General features: G+C 42.6%; 1 protein-coding gene across 1 annotated transcript in view; it reads right to left on the reverse strand.

Annotated features, from left to right (window-relative positions):
* LOC311146866 (beta-1,4-galactosyltransferase 2-like) overlaps positions 1 to 19,512 on the reverse strand; it is a 164,174-nt gene extending 144,662 nt beyond the window's left edge. The window contains exons 1-2 of the mRNA XM_084183481.1: positions 19,336 to 19,512; positions 187 to 618 (exon numbers count right to left, since the gene is read on the reverse strand). Of these exons, the coding sequence (XP_084039607.1) occupies positions 187 to 514 (328 nt within the window). The 5' untranslated portion in view covers positions 515 to 618; positions 19,336 to 19,512. The remainder of the gene's footprint in view (positions 1 to 186; positions 619 to 19,335) is intronic.
* Positions 19,513 to 19,913: the final 401 nt, after the last annotated feature.

A 19,913-nucleotide genomic window follows, 5' to 3' on the forward strand; every position in this document is an offset into this window, starting at 1 on the left:
AAAATAATTATCTCTGCATTGTTGGGAACGGCCCGTAAGTAAGCATTTCACTGTTAGTCTACACCTGTTGTTTACGAAGCATGTAACAAATCAAATTTAAATTGATTTGAGTATGGTTCGGGTCGGCACCCTAATGTGCAAAAGGCACTTCATTAGTCATTAGTGTAAAGGGGGATTATCACCTACCCAGACCAGGGGGTATCTCCGGGCATGGTGGTATAGGTTTGGTAGTTGGCGGCGTGTGGTTTCCCTCGGGTCGTACACTGGGCAGCAGCTGGTCTGCGGTGGCCAGGTAGCTGGTGAAGGTTGCATTGGGCCGGCTGAGGTTGTAGTAGTAGTGGTGTCCGTTGCGGCTGGCGTTGCGGCCGTTGTTGAAGCGGCTGAAGATCTGGTCGAAGCGCTGGCTGTAGACGTCGAAGTAGAGGATCATCATGATGACAAAGTGCACCAGGCAGAGCAGCAGGACAGCCTTGCAGATGCGCTCCAGGGTCCGGCCCAACATCAGCCGAGTCATGGTTGAGCCTGCCGCCCCTACCGCACAGTCTAGGGCATCCGCTCGGTCGGTCACTCCCCTGGGCCTGGGCTGGACTGCTGCTGCACGCTGCCTCACTCTATCACCTGTGGGAGGGCCAGGGAAAATCATTACATTATGTTCACACTAAATTGATATTTTGTTGCTATTTAAGTAAATTAGGCCCAACACAGGAAATGAGCAGCAGCCTCATCTAATTATTTCTGTCCATCCTTTCTACAGTATCTTTATATTATATGTCATGTACATGTTTCCAAGAACATAAACATCAACGAATAAACCAAAAGCAACCCACTCCACCCAACAACGTGATTTGAAAAACAATTCTAATAACATGGCTTGACTGGACTGTTCCGCTCTCTCCCCTGGCGGGATCACAGGTGGAAACATCACGGGGAAAGCACCAGATATCAAAGATGACTGCCTGGCTCTAGCCTAGCCTAGCAGATAGATAGATAGATTACCCAGGTGCAATGTGGAGGGAGGGCAGTGGGATGGAACGCCACTGTCAATGTCAGGCCCAACTCTATCTCACCAGGCCGGGCCTTACTCATTGATTTTCTCCCAGACAAGCACACAAAAACAATACAGTGGTACTGTGTGTTTGATGAGGGGGCTTTAGATGTAGGATCTTAATTTGATCACCCTGTTGTTGCAGGAAACTTGTAGTGTAATCAAAGTTTAAAAAGGCTTCTAAATGTAGTAATTTCCACTTGCCCTAATTTACATTTGCCCCAACTTAAAATTGATCAACAAAAATGTCCATTAATTAAAATCCACACAATAATTAAAATGTCCTGTTGCTGCAGGATTATTCTCCTGCTGTGAGAAACTGGTCAAATTAAGATCCGGCATCTGCACCAATCATGCGGTTACTGCTGTACTCCCAAGTAGTTACAGACAATATTGCAGACTGCTCAGGTACATTTGAAATACTGTAACATAGCATAGGGTGGCAGGTAGCCTACCAGTTAGAGTGTTAGGCCAGTAACCAAAAGGTGGCTAGTTTGAATTACCCAGCCAACAAGGTGAAAAATCTGCCGATGTGCCCTTGAGAGCAAGGCACTAAACCTAATTGCTCCAGGGTGGCCATTGATAATGGCTGACCCTGGCCGGGACCGCACTCTCCGAAGGTATCTCAGGGGAAGTTGGGATATGCAAAAAAAAACATATTTCCATTTTACACATACGTATAATACACACTTGTGCATGTGTGAAACAGGACAAATCTAAGCACCCATCAAATTATTAACTATTTTACTGCCCAGTGTAGTTCTAAGTTCTGTGGTAAATTGACTTGACGAAGAGCCTCTGTATTTCAATCTGTCCAGTACTAATACTTGTAAAATATTCATTAGAAAGAACCTGACCTCATGGAGGACTAGGCTAGTTGGTGAAAGCTTTAGAAGCCTTTTCATCTCTACATTAAGACTCAATTATGACAGCTGCTGCACCACACTGTTAACCAGCATTACGTCAAAGACAGATTACCCTTTAGAAAGCCCACACAACAGTTTATCACTTATCTCACTAACATTAAAGACAAGCCAACATAATTCATGTCTAACCTGAAAGAATGTACACAGTAGCCTATACGTGCAGTGAAACCAGGCCTTAGCATTAGAGAATATCAACATGGGACCAAGATTATGGTTTAGAAATGGCTGGTGTCTAGTGAATATTTAATTCCATATTGGATACTAAATCCCTTGGACACTAAATTTATCCCTTGGACACTAAATGGACGCTGAGAACTCTTTTAGATTTAACCGACACACCAGTAAAGTAAAGTCCTGGAAATAAGGTGGCAACAAATGTGTACAGCATGTATGTTCAAATTTTAATAGTGTGCTGGCTCTTGATGTGGTGCCCAGTTAATCTGTCAGTGCATAATTCATTATGGGCTAGCTAGTCTCTCTACCAGACCCATCTCCCCCTGTGACAGCTATATTAAGACTAAACTAAGCCCTAAACAACACAATGATATTGGCCAGTATAAGTTATATACCACCTTATGGTGGCATATTTACAATCCCTCTCATTTTTGTTTGTGGTGTCACCTCCGCTCTGCATAGATTACTGTAATCAGTCACAGCTGTTTTAGGCCTATACAGTAATGTTACAATGGATGTGTTTAAACTTTAGAACAGGGGTGGTCGGTTTTGTAACTTTAGATAAATTATTATTTTGGGTTAAAAAACCACTTCAGGCCACAGTTGAACATCTAAAACGTTATAGAAAGTATGTAGAAATGATAATGGACCTATATATTTTAAAATAACTGTCCTTTTTCTGGCCAGCAAATTGAATTTGACGAACAAATCTGTCAAAAGAAAATCTGTGCAGCCCTATGTTGAACCCTTCATGGAATTTCAAAATCCCAATGTGGCCCTCGAGCCAAAAGGTTTGCCCACCCCTGCTCTAGAACTACCCTTATAACAGAGACAGAGCAGTAGTCCCAAATCATGACAGTTCATTTGCCAATATTAGGTGAGTCATCATTTGCAGAGTTTCTTGAGATCCAATGTAAACCAAGGATTTGTGGCTGGCTTCTTAGTAAAGAGACTATAGATTAACAGTACTCAGTTGTGACGATGTTTTATGTAACATTACATAATGATATAAAGTCCTGAGCAGCAGTGAGAGATGGTTAAGTAGTAGATATTTAAGAGTATAGCCCTTAAGCAGTAGCAATTCACTGTTTAATCGTTTTTGTCATCACAGCTGGGGAAATGCTGTTGCTGAAAGAAAAAAACTAATAGATGTGAGTTACTATGTTATTTCTGTCTTTATATTATTTTTCAAATGGTACTGAGATGTTGTCAGACCGAGAAATGTGTTAACAGCGTCCCTGCTGTGATGATGGAGATCTCCAAATGTGGCGTTTTAAAGGGGAAACACTTGGCTAGCACTAGCCTCTCTCTCTGCTCCGCTCCAAGGCCCCGGGCCCCGGGCCCTAGTGCAACCCACCAACCAGCCCTCACGGCCTCATCAAATATGCATTGGACATGCTATACTTGATAACATTGGGCAGAAGTGTAGCCTTTGAGCATTTCTAGCGCTTGCCATGGGAAAGTTAATCTTAAAACATATCTTTAGCTTGACACCTCAATAACATACAAACCATGCAGTGCTAGTGTGTTTTACCAAATGTATAAATCTCTCTAACAATCAATCTAATACTTAGGCTAATCATTCAAAAAAAGCTTTAACGTTGTGCCATATGCCAGTTTCCAACAAACAAGTCCCCATGCATTTATGAGAACCTGCTTTTTCCATGACAAAGACTGACCAGGTGAATCCAAGTAAAAGCTATGTTCCTTTATTGATGTCACTTGATAAATCCACTTCAATCAGTGTAGATGAAGGGGAGGAGACAGGTTAAAGAAGGATTTTTAAACCTTGAGACGATTGAGATAAGGACTATGTATGTGTGCCATTCAGAAGGTGAAGGGGCAAGACAAAATATTTAAGTGCCTTTGAACGGGGTATGGTAGTAGGTGCCAGGCGCACCGGTTTTTGTCCAGAACTGCAACGCTGCTGGGTTTCACACTCAACAGTTTCCCGTGTGTATCAAGAATGGTCCACCATCCAAAGGACATCTAGCCAACTTGACACAACTGTGGAAAGCATTGGAGTCAAAATGGGCCAGCATCCCCTGTGGAATACTTTCGACACCTTGTAGAGTCCATACCCCGATGAATTGAGGCTGTTCTGAGGGCAAAAGGGGGAGTGCAACTCAATATTAGGAAGGTGTTCCTAACGTTTGGTATACTCAGTGTACAGTATATGTTCAGTGTGGGGAAAGAAATGTATGGGTAGATTTACGTCTTTCTGATGCAAACCGTAGGTCCCATGTTCTTCACAGAATCTAATTTTACGTTGATAACAGTGCCGAGGTAATTTCTCTCACATGATCTGTGCAGTAAAATGGGGAGAATGAAATATAGGTGCCGTGTGACATTGAGGACTGATTATCATGTTTATAGCATAGTGAAGACAGTAGCAATGCTGTAATGTTAAGTATTAATTACCATACACAATCATAGCATCAGGAAGTAGTTGTCACCTTCGTTTAAGGACAGGTCAGACCAAGGCACAGCGTGAAATGCGTACAGTGAGGGAAAAAAGTATTTGATCCCCTGCTGATTTTGTACGTTTGCCCACTGACAAAGAAATGATCAGTCTATAATTTTAATCGTAGGTTTATTTGAACAGTGAGAGACAGAATAAAAGCAAAAAAATCCTGAAAAACGCATGTCAAAAATGTTATAAATTGATTTGCATTTTAATGAGGGAAATTAGCATTTGACCCCCTCTCAATCAGAAAGATTTCTGGCTCCCAGGTGTCTTTTATACAGGTAACGAGCTGAGATTAGGAGCACACTCTTAAAGGGAGTGCTCCTAATCTCAGTTTGTTACCTGTATAAAAGACACCTGTCCACAGAAGCAATCAATCAATCAGATTCCAAACTCTCCACCATGGCCAAGACCAAAGAGCTCTCCAAGGTTGTCAGGGACAAGATTGTAGACCTACACAAGGCTGGAATGAGCTACAAGACCATCGCCAAGCAGCTTGGTGAGAAGGTGACAACAGTTGGTGCGATTATTCGCAAATGGAAGAAACATAAAAGAACTGTGAATCTCCCTTTGCCTGGGGCTCCATGCAAGTTCTCACCTCGTGGAGTTGCAATGATCATGAGAACGGTGAGGAATCAGCCCAGAACTACACGGGAGGATCTTGTCAATGATCTCAAGGCAGCTGGGACCATAGTCACCAAGACAACAATTGGTAACACACTACGCCGTGAAACACTGAAATCCTGCAGCGCCCGCAAGGTCCCCCTGCTCAAGAAAGCACATATACATGCCCGTCTGGAGTTTGCCAATGAACATCTGAATGATTCAGAGGAGAACTGGGTGAAAGTGTTGTGGTCAGATGAGACCAAAATGGAGCTCTTTGGCATCAACTCAACTCGCCATGTTTGGAGGAGGAGGAATGCTGCCTATGACCCCAAGAACACCACCCCCACCGTCAAACATGGAGGTGTAAACATTATGCTTTGGGGGTGTTTTTCTGTTAAGGGGACAGGACAACTTCACCGCATCAAAGGGACGATGGACAGGGCCAAGTACCGTCAAATCTTGGGTGAGAACCTCCTTCCCTCAGCCAGGGCATTGAAAATGGGTCGTGGATGGGTATTCCAGCATGACAATGACCCAAAACACACGGCCAAGGCAACAAAGGAGTGGCTCAAGAAGAAGCACATTAAGGTCCTGGAGTGGCCTAGCCAGTCTCCAGACCTTAATCCCATAGAAAATATGTGGAGGGAGCTGAAGGTTCGAGTTGCCAAACGTCAGCCTCGAAACCTTAATGACTTGGAGAAGATCTGCAAAGAGGAGTGGGACAAAATCCCTCCTGAGATGTGTGCAAACCTGGTGGCCAACTACAAGAAACGTCTGACCTCTGTGATTGCCAACAAGGGTTTTGCCACCAAGTACTAAGTCATGTTTTGCAGAGGGGTCAAATACTTATTTCCCTCATTAAAATGCAAATCAATTTATAACATTTTTGACATGTGTTTTTCTGGATTTTTGTTGTTGTTATTCTGTCTCTCACTGTTCAAATAAACCTACCATTAAAATTATAGACTGATAATTTCTTTGTCAGTGGGCAAACTTACAAAATCAGCAGGGGATCAAATACTTTTTTCCCTCACTGTACATGTTTATTAAACTGATAAACACACGACAAAACAACAAACCAACAAAACGTGAAGTCCTAAGGTTGAACACACAACAAACCTATAGACCCTGGTGTGGGAGACCCCGAACCTGGAGAGGGGCTGACGTCTGGGTCTGGACTGGAGCCGCTGACCGGAGCTGGACCAGGCACCGGTGGAGCGGACTGCTTAGGCTCCGGACTGGAGCCACTGACCGGAGCTGGGGACTGGCGACACGCACCACTGGCTTGGTGTGAGGAGCAGGAACGGGCCGGGCTGGACTGGCGACACGCACCACTGGCTTGGTGCGAGGAGCAGGAACAGGCCGAGCCGGACTGGGAACACGCACCACAGGCCTGGTGCGAGGAACAGGAACGGGCCGGACCGGACTGGGCACACGCACCACTAGCTTGGTGCAAGGAGCAGGAACGGGCCGGACCGGACTGGGAAGGTGCACTGGTGACACAGTGCGTATCTCCGCATACCTGGGTTCCTTTATTAACCCCCGCTCCTGATGCTGCCTAACCAGCTCCTCTCTCCGTGCCTCTACTTCGTCCTTTTCCCTACGAGCCTCCTGCAGTGCCTCCTCTTGAATGGATCTCTCCCGCTCTATTCTAGCTATAAGACCCCGTAATGTGGTGGCCTCCTCTCTTACCCTGCAGATCCGATCCCTCTCTCGGCACTACTCCTCCAGTGAGGACTCCTCCGGGAGCCCCCACAAATTAGGGAACAGAAACTCATCGTCGTCGTCATCCTCCGACTCCTCAGTATAATACTGTTCCCACTCTTCTTCCCATGGTCGTAGGGACTCAATCTGGAAACCCACCGGGTGCAGTGGTCGGGGCTCTTCTCTCTCGCTCCCCGACCACCCCTTTAGCCCCCCAAATTGTTTTTATTGGGGCTGCTTCTCGGGCTTCCTCCTCGGCCGGCTTCTGTGTTGCCGTTGCTCCTCTCCTGCCTGGGCTTCCTTCTTCGCCCAGGGTCCTTTTACCGCAAATATCTTCTCCCAAGACCAAATCTTCCCCACCTGTGTTCAGGGTGTTTGCTCCTGGGCACGCTGCTTGGTCCATGTTTGGTGGGATCTTCTGTCTCGTTCGTTTAAGGACGGGTCAGACCAAGGCACAGCGTGAAATGTGTACATGTTTATTACAACGATAAACACACTAACAAAACAACAAACCAACTAAACGTGAAGTCCTAAGGCTCAACACAAAACAAGCCTACTCACGGAACAAGATCCCACCACTAACGAGTGCCAATAGGCTGCCTAAGTATGATCCCCAATCAGAGACAACGAGCGACAGCTGCCTCTGATTGGGAATCACACCCAGCCAAACATAGAACCACAACAACTAGAATGTGAACATAGAAAACACAACATAGAACACCACACCCTGACTCAACATACCAGAGTCCCATAAGTCAGGGCGTGACAGTAGTTTGGGGTGGGGGTGCTATATCGGTTCTCTAATAAAGGCATATTAAAGGCCCAGTGCACTACTTTTGTGAAATAAGGTATTGTTTGAAAAATATATAAAATAATAAATGTTTATAGATAATAATAAATATATATATACAGTGAGGGAAAAAAGTATTTGATCCCCTGCTGATTTTGTACGTTTGCCCACTGACAAAGACATGATCAGTCTATCATTTTAATGGTAGGTTTATTTGAACAGTGAGAGACAGAATAAGAACAAAAAATTCCAGAAAAATGCATGTAAAAAATGTTATAAATTGATTTGCATTTTAATGAGGGAAATAAGTATTTGACCCCTCTGCAAAACATGACTTAGTACTTGGTGGCAAAACCCTTGTTGGCAATTACAGAGATCATATGTTTCCTGTAGGTCTTGACCAGGTTTGCACACACTGCAGCAGGGATTTTGGCCCACTCCTCTTTGCAGATCTTCTCCAAGTCATTAAGGTTTTGAGGCTGACGTTTGGCAACTCGAACCTTCAGCTCCCTCCACAGATTTTCTATGGGATTAAGGTCTGGAAACTGGCTAGGCCACTCCAGGTGGGGGTGGTGTTCTTGGGGTCATAGGCAGCATTCCTCCTCCTCCAAACACGGCGAGTTGAGTTGATGCCAAAGAGCTCGATTTTGGTCACATCTGACCACAACACTTTCACCCAGTTCTCCTTTTAAATCATTCAGATGTTCATTGGCAAACTTCAGACGGGCATGTCTATGTGCTTTCTTAAGCAGGGGGACCTTGCGGGCGCTGCAGGATTTCAGTCCTTCACGGCGTAGTGTGTTACCAATTGTTTTCTTGGTGACTATGGTCCCAGCTGCCTTGAGATCATTGACAAGATCCTCCTGTGTAGTTCTGGGCTGATTCCTCACCGTTCACATGATCATTGCAACTTCACGAGGTGAGATCTTGCATGGAGCCCCAGGCCGAGGGAGATTGACAGTTCTTTTGTGTTTCTTCCATTTGCAAATAATCACACCAACTGTTGTCAGCTTTTCACCAAGCTGCTTGGCGATGGTCTTGTAGCCCATTCCAGCCTTGTGTAGGTCTACAATCTTGTCCCTGACATCCTTGGAGAGCTCTTTGGTCTTGGCCATGGTGGAGAGTTTGGAATCTGATTGATTGATTGCTTCTGTGGACAGGTGTCTTTTATACAGGTAACAAACTGAGATTAGGAGCACTCCCTTTAAGAGTGTGCTCCTAATCTCAGCTTGTTACCTGTATAAAAAACACCTGGGAGCCAGAAATCTTTCTGATTGAGAGGGGGTCAAATACTTATTTCCCTCATTAAAATGCAAATCAATTTATAACATTTTTGACATGCGTTTTTCTGGATTTTGTTGTTGTTATTCTGTCTCTCACTGTTCAAATAAACCTACCATGAAAATTATAGACTGATCATTTCTTTGTCAGTGGGCAAACGTACAAAATCAGCAGGGGACTTTTTTCGATCGATCGATCGATCGATAGATCGATAGATCGATAGATAGATAGATATACAGTGCATTCGGAAAGTATTCAAACCCCTTGACTTTTTCCACATTTTGTTACATTATAGCATTATTCTAAAATAGATTACATTTTTTTCCCCTCATCAATCTACACACCGTTTTTTTCTTTTTGAACATTTATTAAAAATAAAAAATGGAAATATAACATTTACATAAGTATTCAGACACTTTACTCAGTACTTTGTTGAAGCACCGATTACAGCCTTGAGTCTTCTTGGGTATGACGCTACAAGCTTGGCCCACCTGTATTTGGGGAGTTTCTTCCATTCTTCTCTGCAGATCCTCTCAAGCTCTGTCAGGTTGGATGGGGAGCGTCGCTGCACAGCTATTTTCAGGTCTCTCCAGAGATGTTCGATCGGGATCAAGTCCGGGCTCTGGCTGGACCACTCAAGGACACTCAGAGTCTTGTCCCGAAGCCACTCCTGCATTGTCTTGGCTGTGTGCTTAGGGTCTTTGTCCTGTTGGAAGGTGAACCTTCGCCCCAGTCTGAGGTCCTGAGAGCTCTGGAGCAGGTTTTCATCAAGGATCTCTCTGTACTTTGCTCCATTCATCTTTCCCTCAATCCTGACAAGTCTCCCAGTCCCTGCCGCTGAAAAACATCCCCACAGCATGATGCTGACACCACCATGCTTCACCGTAGGGATGGTGCCAGGTTTCCTCCAGACGTGACGCTTGGCATTCAGGCCAAAGTGCTCAATCTTGGTTTCATCAGACCAGATAATCTTGTTTCTCATGGTCTGAGAGTATTTTAGGTGCCTTTTGGCAAACTCCAAGCGGGCTGTCATGTGCCTTTTACTGAGGAGTGGCTTTCGTCTGGCCACTCTACCATAAAGGCCTGATTGGTGGAGTGCTGCAGAGATGGTTGTCCTTATGGAAGGTTCTCCCATCTCCATAGAGGAACTCTGGAGCTCTGTCAGAGTGACCATCGGGTTCTTGGTCACCTCCCTGACCAAGGCCCTTCTCCACCAATTGCTCAGTTTGCCCGGGCGGCCAGCTCTAGGAAGAGTCTTAGTGTTTCCAAACTTCTTTGTTTTAAGAATGATGGAGGCCACTGTGTTCTTGGGGACCTTCAATGCTGCAGAAATGTTTTGGTACCCTTCCCCAGATCTGTGCCTCGACACAATCCTGTCTCGGAGCTCTACGGACAATTCCTTCGAACTCATGGCTTTGTTTTTGCTCTGTCATGCACTGTCAACTGTGTGACCTTATATAGACAGGTGTGTGCCTTTCCAAATCATGTCCAATCAATTGAATTTACCACAGGTGGACTCCAATCAAGTTGTAGAAACATCTCAAGGATGATCAATGGAAACAGGATGCACAATTTGTAATATATTTGCAAACATTTCGAAAAAACAGTTTTTGCTTTGTCATTATGGGATATTATGTGTAGATTGACAAGGATTTTTATTTATTTTATCCATTTTAGAATAAGGCTGTAACGTAACAAAATGTGGAAAAAGTCAAGGGGTATGAATACTTTCTGAACGCACTACGCGCTTCAGCACTGGGCAGTCCCGTTCTGTGAGCTTGTGTGGCCTACCACTTCGTGGCTGAGCCGTTGCTGCTCCTAGACATTTCCACTTCACAATAACAGCACTTACAGTTGACAGGGGCAGCTCTAGCTGGGCAGAAATGTGATGAACTGACTTGTTGGAAAGGTGGCATTCTATGATGGTGCCACGTTGAAAGTCACTGAGCTCTTCAGTAAGGCCATTCTACTGCCAATGTTTGTCTATGGCTGTGTGCTTGATTTTATACACCTGCCAGAAACGTGTGTGGCTGAAATAGCCGGATCCACTAATTTGAAGCGGTGTCCACATACTTTTGTATATATAATGTATGTTTTACAATGGTGGGGGAGTGCCAACATGGAGGCATGGTGGCTTCAACACAGCGTCCCCTGTCAGTCATCTAGTGTATATATACACATACCCCTGGACTTCTTCCAAATGTTGTTGTGTTAAAGCCTGAATTAAAAAATTGATTACATCGATTTTTTCTCTCACCCATTACACACACTATCTCATAATGACAAAGTGAAAACATGTTTTTAGAACATTTAGCAAATTTATTGAAAATGAAATACAGAAATATCTAATTTACATAAGTATTCACACCTCTGAGTCAATACTTTGTAGAAGCATCTTTGGCAGTGATTACACCAGTGGAGGCTGCTGAGGGGAGGCTCAAAATAATGGCTGGAACGGAGCAAATGGAATGGCATCAAACACATGGAAACCATGTTTGTGATGTATTTGATACCATTCCACTAATTCTGCTACAGCCATTACCACGAGCCCATGCTCCCCAATTAAGGTGCCACCAACCTCCTGTGGATTACACCTGTGAGTCTTTCTGGGTAAGTCTCTAAGTGCTTTCCACACCTGGATTGTGCAACATTTTCAGTATTAGTTTAGTGCCTTGCTGCAAACAGGATGCATGTTTTGGAATATTTGTATTCTGTACAGGCTTCCTTCTTTTCCCTCTGTCAGTTAGGTTAGTATTGTGGAGTAACTACAATGTTGTTGATCCATCCTCAGTTTTCTCCTATCGCAGCCATTAAACTCTAACTGTTTTAAAGTCAGCATTGGCCTCATGGTGAAATCCCTGCACGGTTTCTTTCCTCTCCAGCAACTGAGTTAGGAAGGACGCCTGTATCTTTGTAGTGACATCCAAAGTCTAATTAATAAGTTCACCATGCTCAAAGGGATATTCAATGCCTGGTTTTTTTGTTTTTTTACCCATCTACCAATAGGTGCCCTTCTTTGCGAGGCATTGGAAAACCTCCCTGGTCTGGTAAGTTGCATGGACTCACACAGAGTGAGTACATGCAACTTATTATGTGACTTGTTAAGGAATTTTTTTACTGCTGAACTTATTTAGGCTTGCCATAAGAAAGGGGTTGAATACTTATTGACTGAAGACAGCTTTTCATTTTGCATTAATTTGTAAAAATGTAGAAAAACATAATTCCACTTTGACATCATGGGGTATTGCGTGTAGGCCAGTGACAAAAAATATCAATTTAATCAATTTTAAATTCAGGCTGTAACACAACAAAATGTGGAAAAGGTCAATGGGTGTGAATACTTTCTTAAGGCACTGTAAATCATTGTACACAATGCAGTGTAATTGGAAAAGTAATCACATGTACACCCTCTCAGAAAGGCTAGCTGAACTTACAGTATTTTAGGCACTAAGATTTTCACAATAGCTTATCTCATTCAAAATGTGTTGGCAGGAGTCATGCCTAAACATGAGGATTGACACCGTTTTGGTAACACATCAAAACATACTCACTGCAGAGGAGATCTGGGTCACTCAAAATAGAGTGACAACACTGTATGTATCTGGCTCTACAGCTTGGTGACTTGTCATACCATGAGTAGATTCAATCGAAATGTCCACATACTCCTGATTGCATAAGATCTCTAGATGTATAAAAAAGTTGATTCTACCATTATGCAGTGAATCACCACCTGATAAGGGTGTGAATGGAATAGAACAGAATGCTGTAGGTTTACAAAACATGCAAAGTACAAAATGCAAAGGGGGCATGGGGCATATTATTCTAATGAATAACACGTTGCATTTGAGCTATTATTTCAGTGTAATAACGTGCTTCAATGATATGCCACCAATGTACAGTACCAGTCAAAAGTCTGGACACACCTACTCATTCAAGGGTTTTTCTTTATTTTTACTATTTTCTACATTGTAGAATAATAGTGAAGACATCAAAACTATGAAATAACACATATGGAATCATGTAGTAACCAAAAAGTGTTAAACAAATCACAATATATTTTAGATTTGAGATTCTTCAAATAGCCACCCTTTGCCTTGATGACAGCTTTGCACACTTTTGGCATTCTCTCAACCAGCTTCATGAGGTAGTCACCTGGAATGCATTTCAATTAACAGGTGTGCCTTGGTAAAAGTTAATTTGTTGAATTTCTTTCCTTCTTAATGCGTTTGAGCCAATCAGTTGTGTTGTGACAAGGTAGGGGGGTATACAGAAGATGGCCCTATTTGGTAAAAGACCAAGTCCATATTATGGCAACAACAGCTCAAATAAGCAAAGAGAAACGACAGCCATCATTACTTTAAGACATGAAGGTCAGTCAATACAGAACATTTCAAGAACTTTGAAAGTTTCTTCAAGTGCAGTCGCAAAAACCATCAAGCGCTATGATGAAACTGGCTCTCATGAGGACCGCCACAGGAAAGGAAGCTCCAGAGTTACCTCTGCTGCAGAGGATAGGTTCGTTAGAGTTACCAGCCTCAGAAATTGCAGCCCAAATAAATGCTTCAGAGTTCAAGTCACAGACACATCTCAACATCAACTGTTCAGAGGAGACTGTGTGAATTAGGCCTTCATTGTCAAATTGCTGCGAAGAAACCACTATTAAAGGACACCAATAAGAAGAAGAGACTTGCTTGGGCCAAGAAACACGAGCAATGGACATTAGACCAGTGGAAATCTGTCCTTTTGTCTGATGAGTTCAAATGTGAGATTTTTTGTTCCAACCGCCGTGTCTTTGTGAGACGCAGAGTAGGTGAACGGATCATCTCCGCATGTGTGGTTCCCACGTGAAGCATGGAGGAGGAGGTGTGATGGTGTGGGGGCGCTTTGCTGGTAACACTGTCTGTGATTTAATTAGAATTCAAGGCACACTTAACCAGCATGGCTACCACAGCATTCTGCAGCAATACGCCATCCCATCTGGTTTGCACTTAGTGGGACTATCATTTGTTTTTCAACAGGACAATGACACAACACACCTCCAGAATGTCTAAGGGCTATTTTACTAAGAAGGAGAGTGATGGAGTGCTGCATCAGATGACCTGGCCTCCACAATCACCCGACCTTAACCCAATTGAGATGGTTTGGGATGAGTTGGACTGCAGAGTGAAGGAAAAGCAGCCAACAAGTGCTCAGCATATGTGGGAACTCCTTCAAGACTGTTGGAAAAGCATTACAGGTGAAGCTGGTTGAGAGAATGCCAAGAGCGTGCAAAGCTGTCATCAAGGCAAAGGGTGGCTACTTTTAAGAATCTCAAATATAAAATATATTTTGATTAGTTTAACACAAAAACAAACATTATGTAAATCAACACCTCACAAGGAGAGACATCACACTAAAGCAACACATTTTCCAGCACATCTAATAAAACTAATGCTCCAAATTGGCATGGCTTCGTGTAAAATGTTACATTACTTGGTTGGTTCAAGGTGTTTTTCAGTCCCATGGAGTCCTACAGGAGTCAAAGGTGTTGCTTGTCAAATGACTAAGAGACTAAAGACTAAAGACAGTACGGGGTGCGAAGGTCAAACTGTGTGTCACTGCCCTCTTGCCTGGAATCTCATTATGCTCATGCCAACCACTCTGAGAAAGGTACACCTCTCCCCTTCGGACTGGCACACACACAGACTCCTCTCTGTTGCTCCGTCGGGGGGAGAGTTAGGCCTACCTTGCACAGTATACAAGTTGTAAACTAACAGCCCTGTACAAACAGGAGATATTTAAATCTATATGTTTTATTTCTGGAAAGGAACATTGTGTGGATACTTGGGCTTGAGATATTACTAGAAGTTAGGAATGCACAGATATGGAAATTCTAAGCTGATATTGACAACCGATATTGCCTTCTTGGCCATGGTGGCCAATACCAATACACTGATTCAGAATAATAATACAAAATCATTCTCCTTCACCAGCACCCTCATCTCAACACAGAATAACATGGAGAGGTAAAGAGAGTGATGCCATTTAAGGGGAACAACTCTTGATAATCCATGTTGTGTAACATCACAAACAGACATGTTCTCACAGCTGGAGGAGAGGATCCCAGATATCAGACTTCACACTCACGTCTGATCACCATCAACACTGTGGAGCAGAGCACACGCACAGTTCAGTCTGCTGACCCTTGTCAGAAACACTGCATGTTTCACATTTCAACAAATGGAAAACAGATAGACACTCTTGTCAAGGAAGGTCTGTGATGCTTCTACTAACAAATCCCGATCAAATATTATTCATAGGCTACATGTCAAATATTCAAGCTAGAAATTAAATAAATATTTGACTACTAAACTAGGCTATTTATACATCAACCAAGCTCTACCACTGTACTACAACGTTCCCATGATGTTCTCCCATCCCCTCTCCTGAGTGGCGCAGTGGTCTAAGGCACTGCATCGCAGTGCTAACTGTGCCACTAGAGATCCTGGTTCGAATCCAGGCTCTGTCGCAGCCGGCCGCGACCGGGAGACTCATGGGCGGCGCACAATTGGCACAGCGTCGTCCAGGGTAGGGGAGGGAATGGCCGGCAGGGATGTAGCTCAGTTGATAGAGCATGGCGTTTGCAACGCCAGGGTTGTGGGTTCGATTCCCACGGGGGGCCAGTATAAAAAAATATGTATTCACTAACTGTAAGTCGCTCTGGATAAGAGCGTCTGCTAAATGACTTAAATGTAAATGTAAAATCAAGGTTCTTATGATACTACAGTACTGTACAGTACTGCTGGATTTGACTCAAGGGACAATGACAGAGGAGATGACAGTAGGATGCACCAGATCTCTGCTCTGTGCAAGCGGGTATTACATTACCACTGTGCTTCCTTCATGTGCTACACAGCACTGATTATGACATGTTGATTATACATTACATGAAATTGTAAGTATTTCTACCATATTTCTAATGAGATTGCTATCTTCACAGTATGTAGCTAGCCTATTTCAATACATAGCCTCCACAGAAGGCCCCAGTGGCCATGCTCCAGAGTTGCTAAGCTCTAAAGTCTCTCTCTCTGCTTCCTCAGATCCAGCTGCTCATTTGGCTCCACAGCCAAAAAATAAATGAAGTTATTGGGTGGAGGGAAGGTTTTATTGGGACAGCCTGGGATTCAGGGTAGGTTTTGCGCAGTCTCAGAGCTGATTCTCTGTTGAAGACTACAACAAAAAACAAAAATCCACTACAATACTGATAGGGGATATTATGGGCTATATTGCTATAATGAACAAAAAAGGGTTTCTCTACAAACCATTTAACATCAACAATAACTATCATTGCAGATAGTGCCATGCCATCATTAATAATTTGGTTTGAAAAAATTGGGCTTTGCAATACAATGCAATTAATGATTACTCCTATTTGTACTGATCCATAATACCGTTATTTTAAAGTGGACCTCTCACTCTCAGAATGTAGATTCATCAATGTATGCAAGGACACATCCTTTGAGATTTTGAATGAAACTCACAATTTACAGCTCTGAATAAGCTGGTTTTTAGACCAAACACCAAGTTAATGCATAGAGCGAAGCAGTCCTCTCCAACTGCCACCTTTGTTGCTGCTCCCATGACAACAAATCTCAACATTGAATTATCCTGAAAGAATAGAATACTCCTTCGCAAACAAACTGCCAGGAACAGTCACTGTATCAACATTTCAATTGCAGACATCCTAGGAACAAAGCACTGGTTTATTCTTTACAATTAAGTCAAACGTAATTCATTTAAACTCTAAACGTGCATGGTCATTAGTTCAAGTATGCTAAGGATCTATCAAACACAGAACCAAATTCTGTGAAGATATTTGGCTATCCAATTGTGTAAGAAACAAGTGGCATTAAGTGAATGGCAGTCCTAAGGAAGTAGTCTTCCTCACCTCCTTGAACAGACTGGTCTCATAGACTAGACGTAACATAGTATATGTAAATTCAGGACACTCAAATTAGTATGACGTGTTACGTTTGTTATGGTTACATAAGATTTATAATTCGCTCTGGATAAGAGTGTCTGCTAAATGACGTAAATGTAAGATAGAAAGTTACTTAAGACAAAAACTAAATGAGGGTGGTTGGTCGGGGTGGATGGGTAGACGTATAACCCAAACGTCTAGCAACCCAAAGGTTGCCTGTTCGAATCTCATCACAGACAACTTTAGCATTTGAGCTAATTAGCAACTACTTACTACTTTTTAGCTAATTTGTGACTACTTGAATGTTAGCTAACCCTTCCCCTAACCTTAACCCTTAAACCTAACCCCTAGAGCCAACTAATGCTAGCCAGCTAACGTTAGCATTAGCCACCTAGCTAACGTTTGTCACAACAAATTGGAATTCGTAACATATCATACATTTAGCAAATTCGTAACATATTGTACGAATTGTAATTCGTTTCATATCATACCAAATGGATGATGGACATCTAAAAATGAATACATACCATACGAAACGTGATTTATCATACCAAACGCAGTGTCTCGGATTTACGTACAGAATAATACAAAACGCTCTGAGACCATGTTGGCTTTGGCCACCCTGGAAGGGGGACCATTAGGCTATGGACCACATTCATTGGTATGCACAAAGGCCACTGCCTCAAAAAGCTCCAGACAACAGTATCCGTCCAGCAAGGTTCTCCATCAAATTTAATCTTTTTTTTTTTTCTTTTTCTTTTTTTTTTACCTTTATTTAACCAGGTAAGCCAGTTGAGAACAGGTTCTCATTTACAACTGCGACCTGGCCAAGATAAAGCAAAGTAGTGCAATAAAAACAACACAGAGTTACATATGGGGTAAAAAAAACAAAGTCAGAAATACAACAGAAAATATATATACAGTGTGTGCAAATGTAGCAAGTTATGGAGGTAAGGCAATAAATAGGCTATAGTGCAGAATCCTAAGGGGAAGCCATGCATTGTGAATGATAAAAGAGATTTGAAATTGGGACAATTGCAATCAGATTGAATAGGTTCATGAGGTTCTCATTTAAACAATTTGGTGGTGTTGCCCTGCAGCAACCAAATGAGTTGAGGAGCTAAAATGATTTGAGAGCCAAGGTGAGAGCTAGTTCCAGAATTATCAACAGTGTTGGTAGCCTACTGATAGTGCACATTTCCGTCATTTAGCAGACACTCTTATCCAAAGTGACTTACAGTAGTGAGTGCTTACATTTTCATACTTTTTTCATACTAGTCCCCGTGGGAATCGAACCCACAACCCTGGCTTGAAAGCGCCATTCTCTACCAACTGAGTTAAAAGGGACTACAAGAGCTCATAAACAATGTAACTGATCATGGATGCATTCTTCCGCTACAGGGTGCACAAACCAAAAAGCAGATAGTGCTCAACATATTATTCCTGATTATTTTGTGATTTGTTTGTGATCAGGAGGGATATAATTGGAGCAAAGGAGCCTAACTGCACAAAACACATTTCCACCACTGTTATTGTGGGTTCCATTAATTTATACTGAGCCCTGAAAAGTTCATCATGACCCTGTCATTGACTGACTGAAGTGAGGTCAGTGAAACCACTTGTACAAAGTAAGACTTCAGTGAAGTGAATGCATCCATGATCAGTTTGGCCCTACAAACACTATCGCATCAATGCACAAAATGACACAGAAGTAATTCTAAATGGGTACATTTGACATGGAAAACTAAGCTGAGGATACGTAGCATTGATGTGAAAACCAGTTTCTGATCAAGAGATAGTGATATCTACTTACAGTATGTAGGCTATATAGCTAGTAGCCTAAAACTTCAGCAAACAATGTAGGCTACATCACTTGATATCACTGGAGTATAGACAACTGCAGCCTATAGATCTAGATGAAAATGGCCGTATAGACATAGCTCTCTATTTCGTGAGTTATTATGTAGATAGTAAATAATCATTTGAGCAACTTGTCAACATCTTCTTATAACTAACTAGATACCAGTTGGCAGCATGAGAGCATCACTGCATGCTGCCCGGATGGATCGTTCCATCGCTGATCAAAGGAACTTTCCGCTTGTAGAAATAATGTCGAACGTTTGGATCACTTGAAAAAAGGGACGTTGCAAATGCATGTAGAATGGCGGGTCTAGCAGCAGCATGCTTCAGCAAAATGTGCATGACAACAAACCAAATTGTATAATAAAACGTAAATAACCACCATTAAACATATAAATGTAGATAAATGCAGATGTATATGATAATAAAGAAGAATCCAAATGGCAGGCTAAATGTAAAAATACAAAGAAAACAAAATAACGAAATGTGATGATGAACAAATGAAATATAATGTATTCTTACCTTGAGGTAGCAAGCAATCCTCCTCTCCTATGAATGCATGTTCTTTGTTGTTGCAGCGACCTTTTATATGAAATCTGTAAATGTCATATACAAAACTTAAATAACAAAAGGTCCTCACGAAAACCTGCAGTCTGTCGTTAAAAGGCACGTAATATCCACGTAATAAAGCCTGGAGCGCGTTTTATTTATTTCTGATGATATAAATCGGTCATTTCATTTTTCGTGCAGACACATTCATCAAAACGTTTTGCCATATAACAGACATGGGAGATATGAATGCCTCATTGTTTGATTATTTACGGAGGGCAAATATAGGGTAGTAAATCTTCTACCTTCCTAATTCCGTCAGTCCGTTACGTTTTGACGTGGCTATGAAAACAAAAAAAGGAGTCTGTAGCAGTTTTCTCTCGCCGAAGATGATCTATTATATCAACAAGATGGTCGACTGACCGCACTAACAATGGAAATACATGTCCACAAAGGCGGGAGGAGGCGAGATCAGCCAATGAGAGGGCAGATACGCATGTGAACAACAGGAACAACTCGATATAAAATATTTTTTCTCCAAATGTCACACG

Source organism: Coregonus lavaretus (genome assembly GCF_964263955.1).
Source record: "Coregonus lavaretus genome assembly, chromosome: 19".
In the NCBI taxonomy this organism is placed as follows: domain Eukaryota; kingdom Metazoa; phylum Chordata; class Actinopteri; order Salmoniformes; family Salmonidae; genus Coregonus; species Coregonus lavaretus.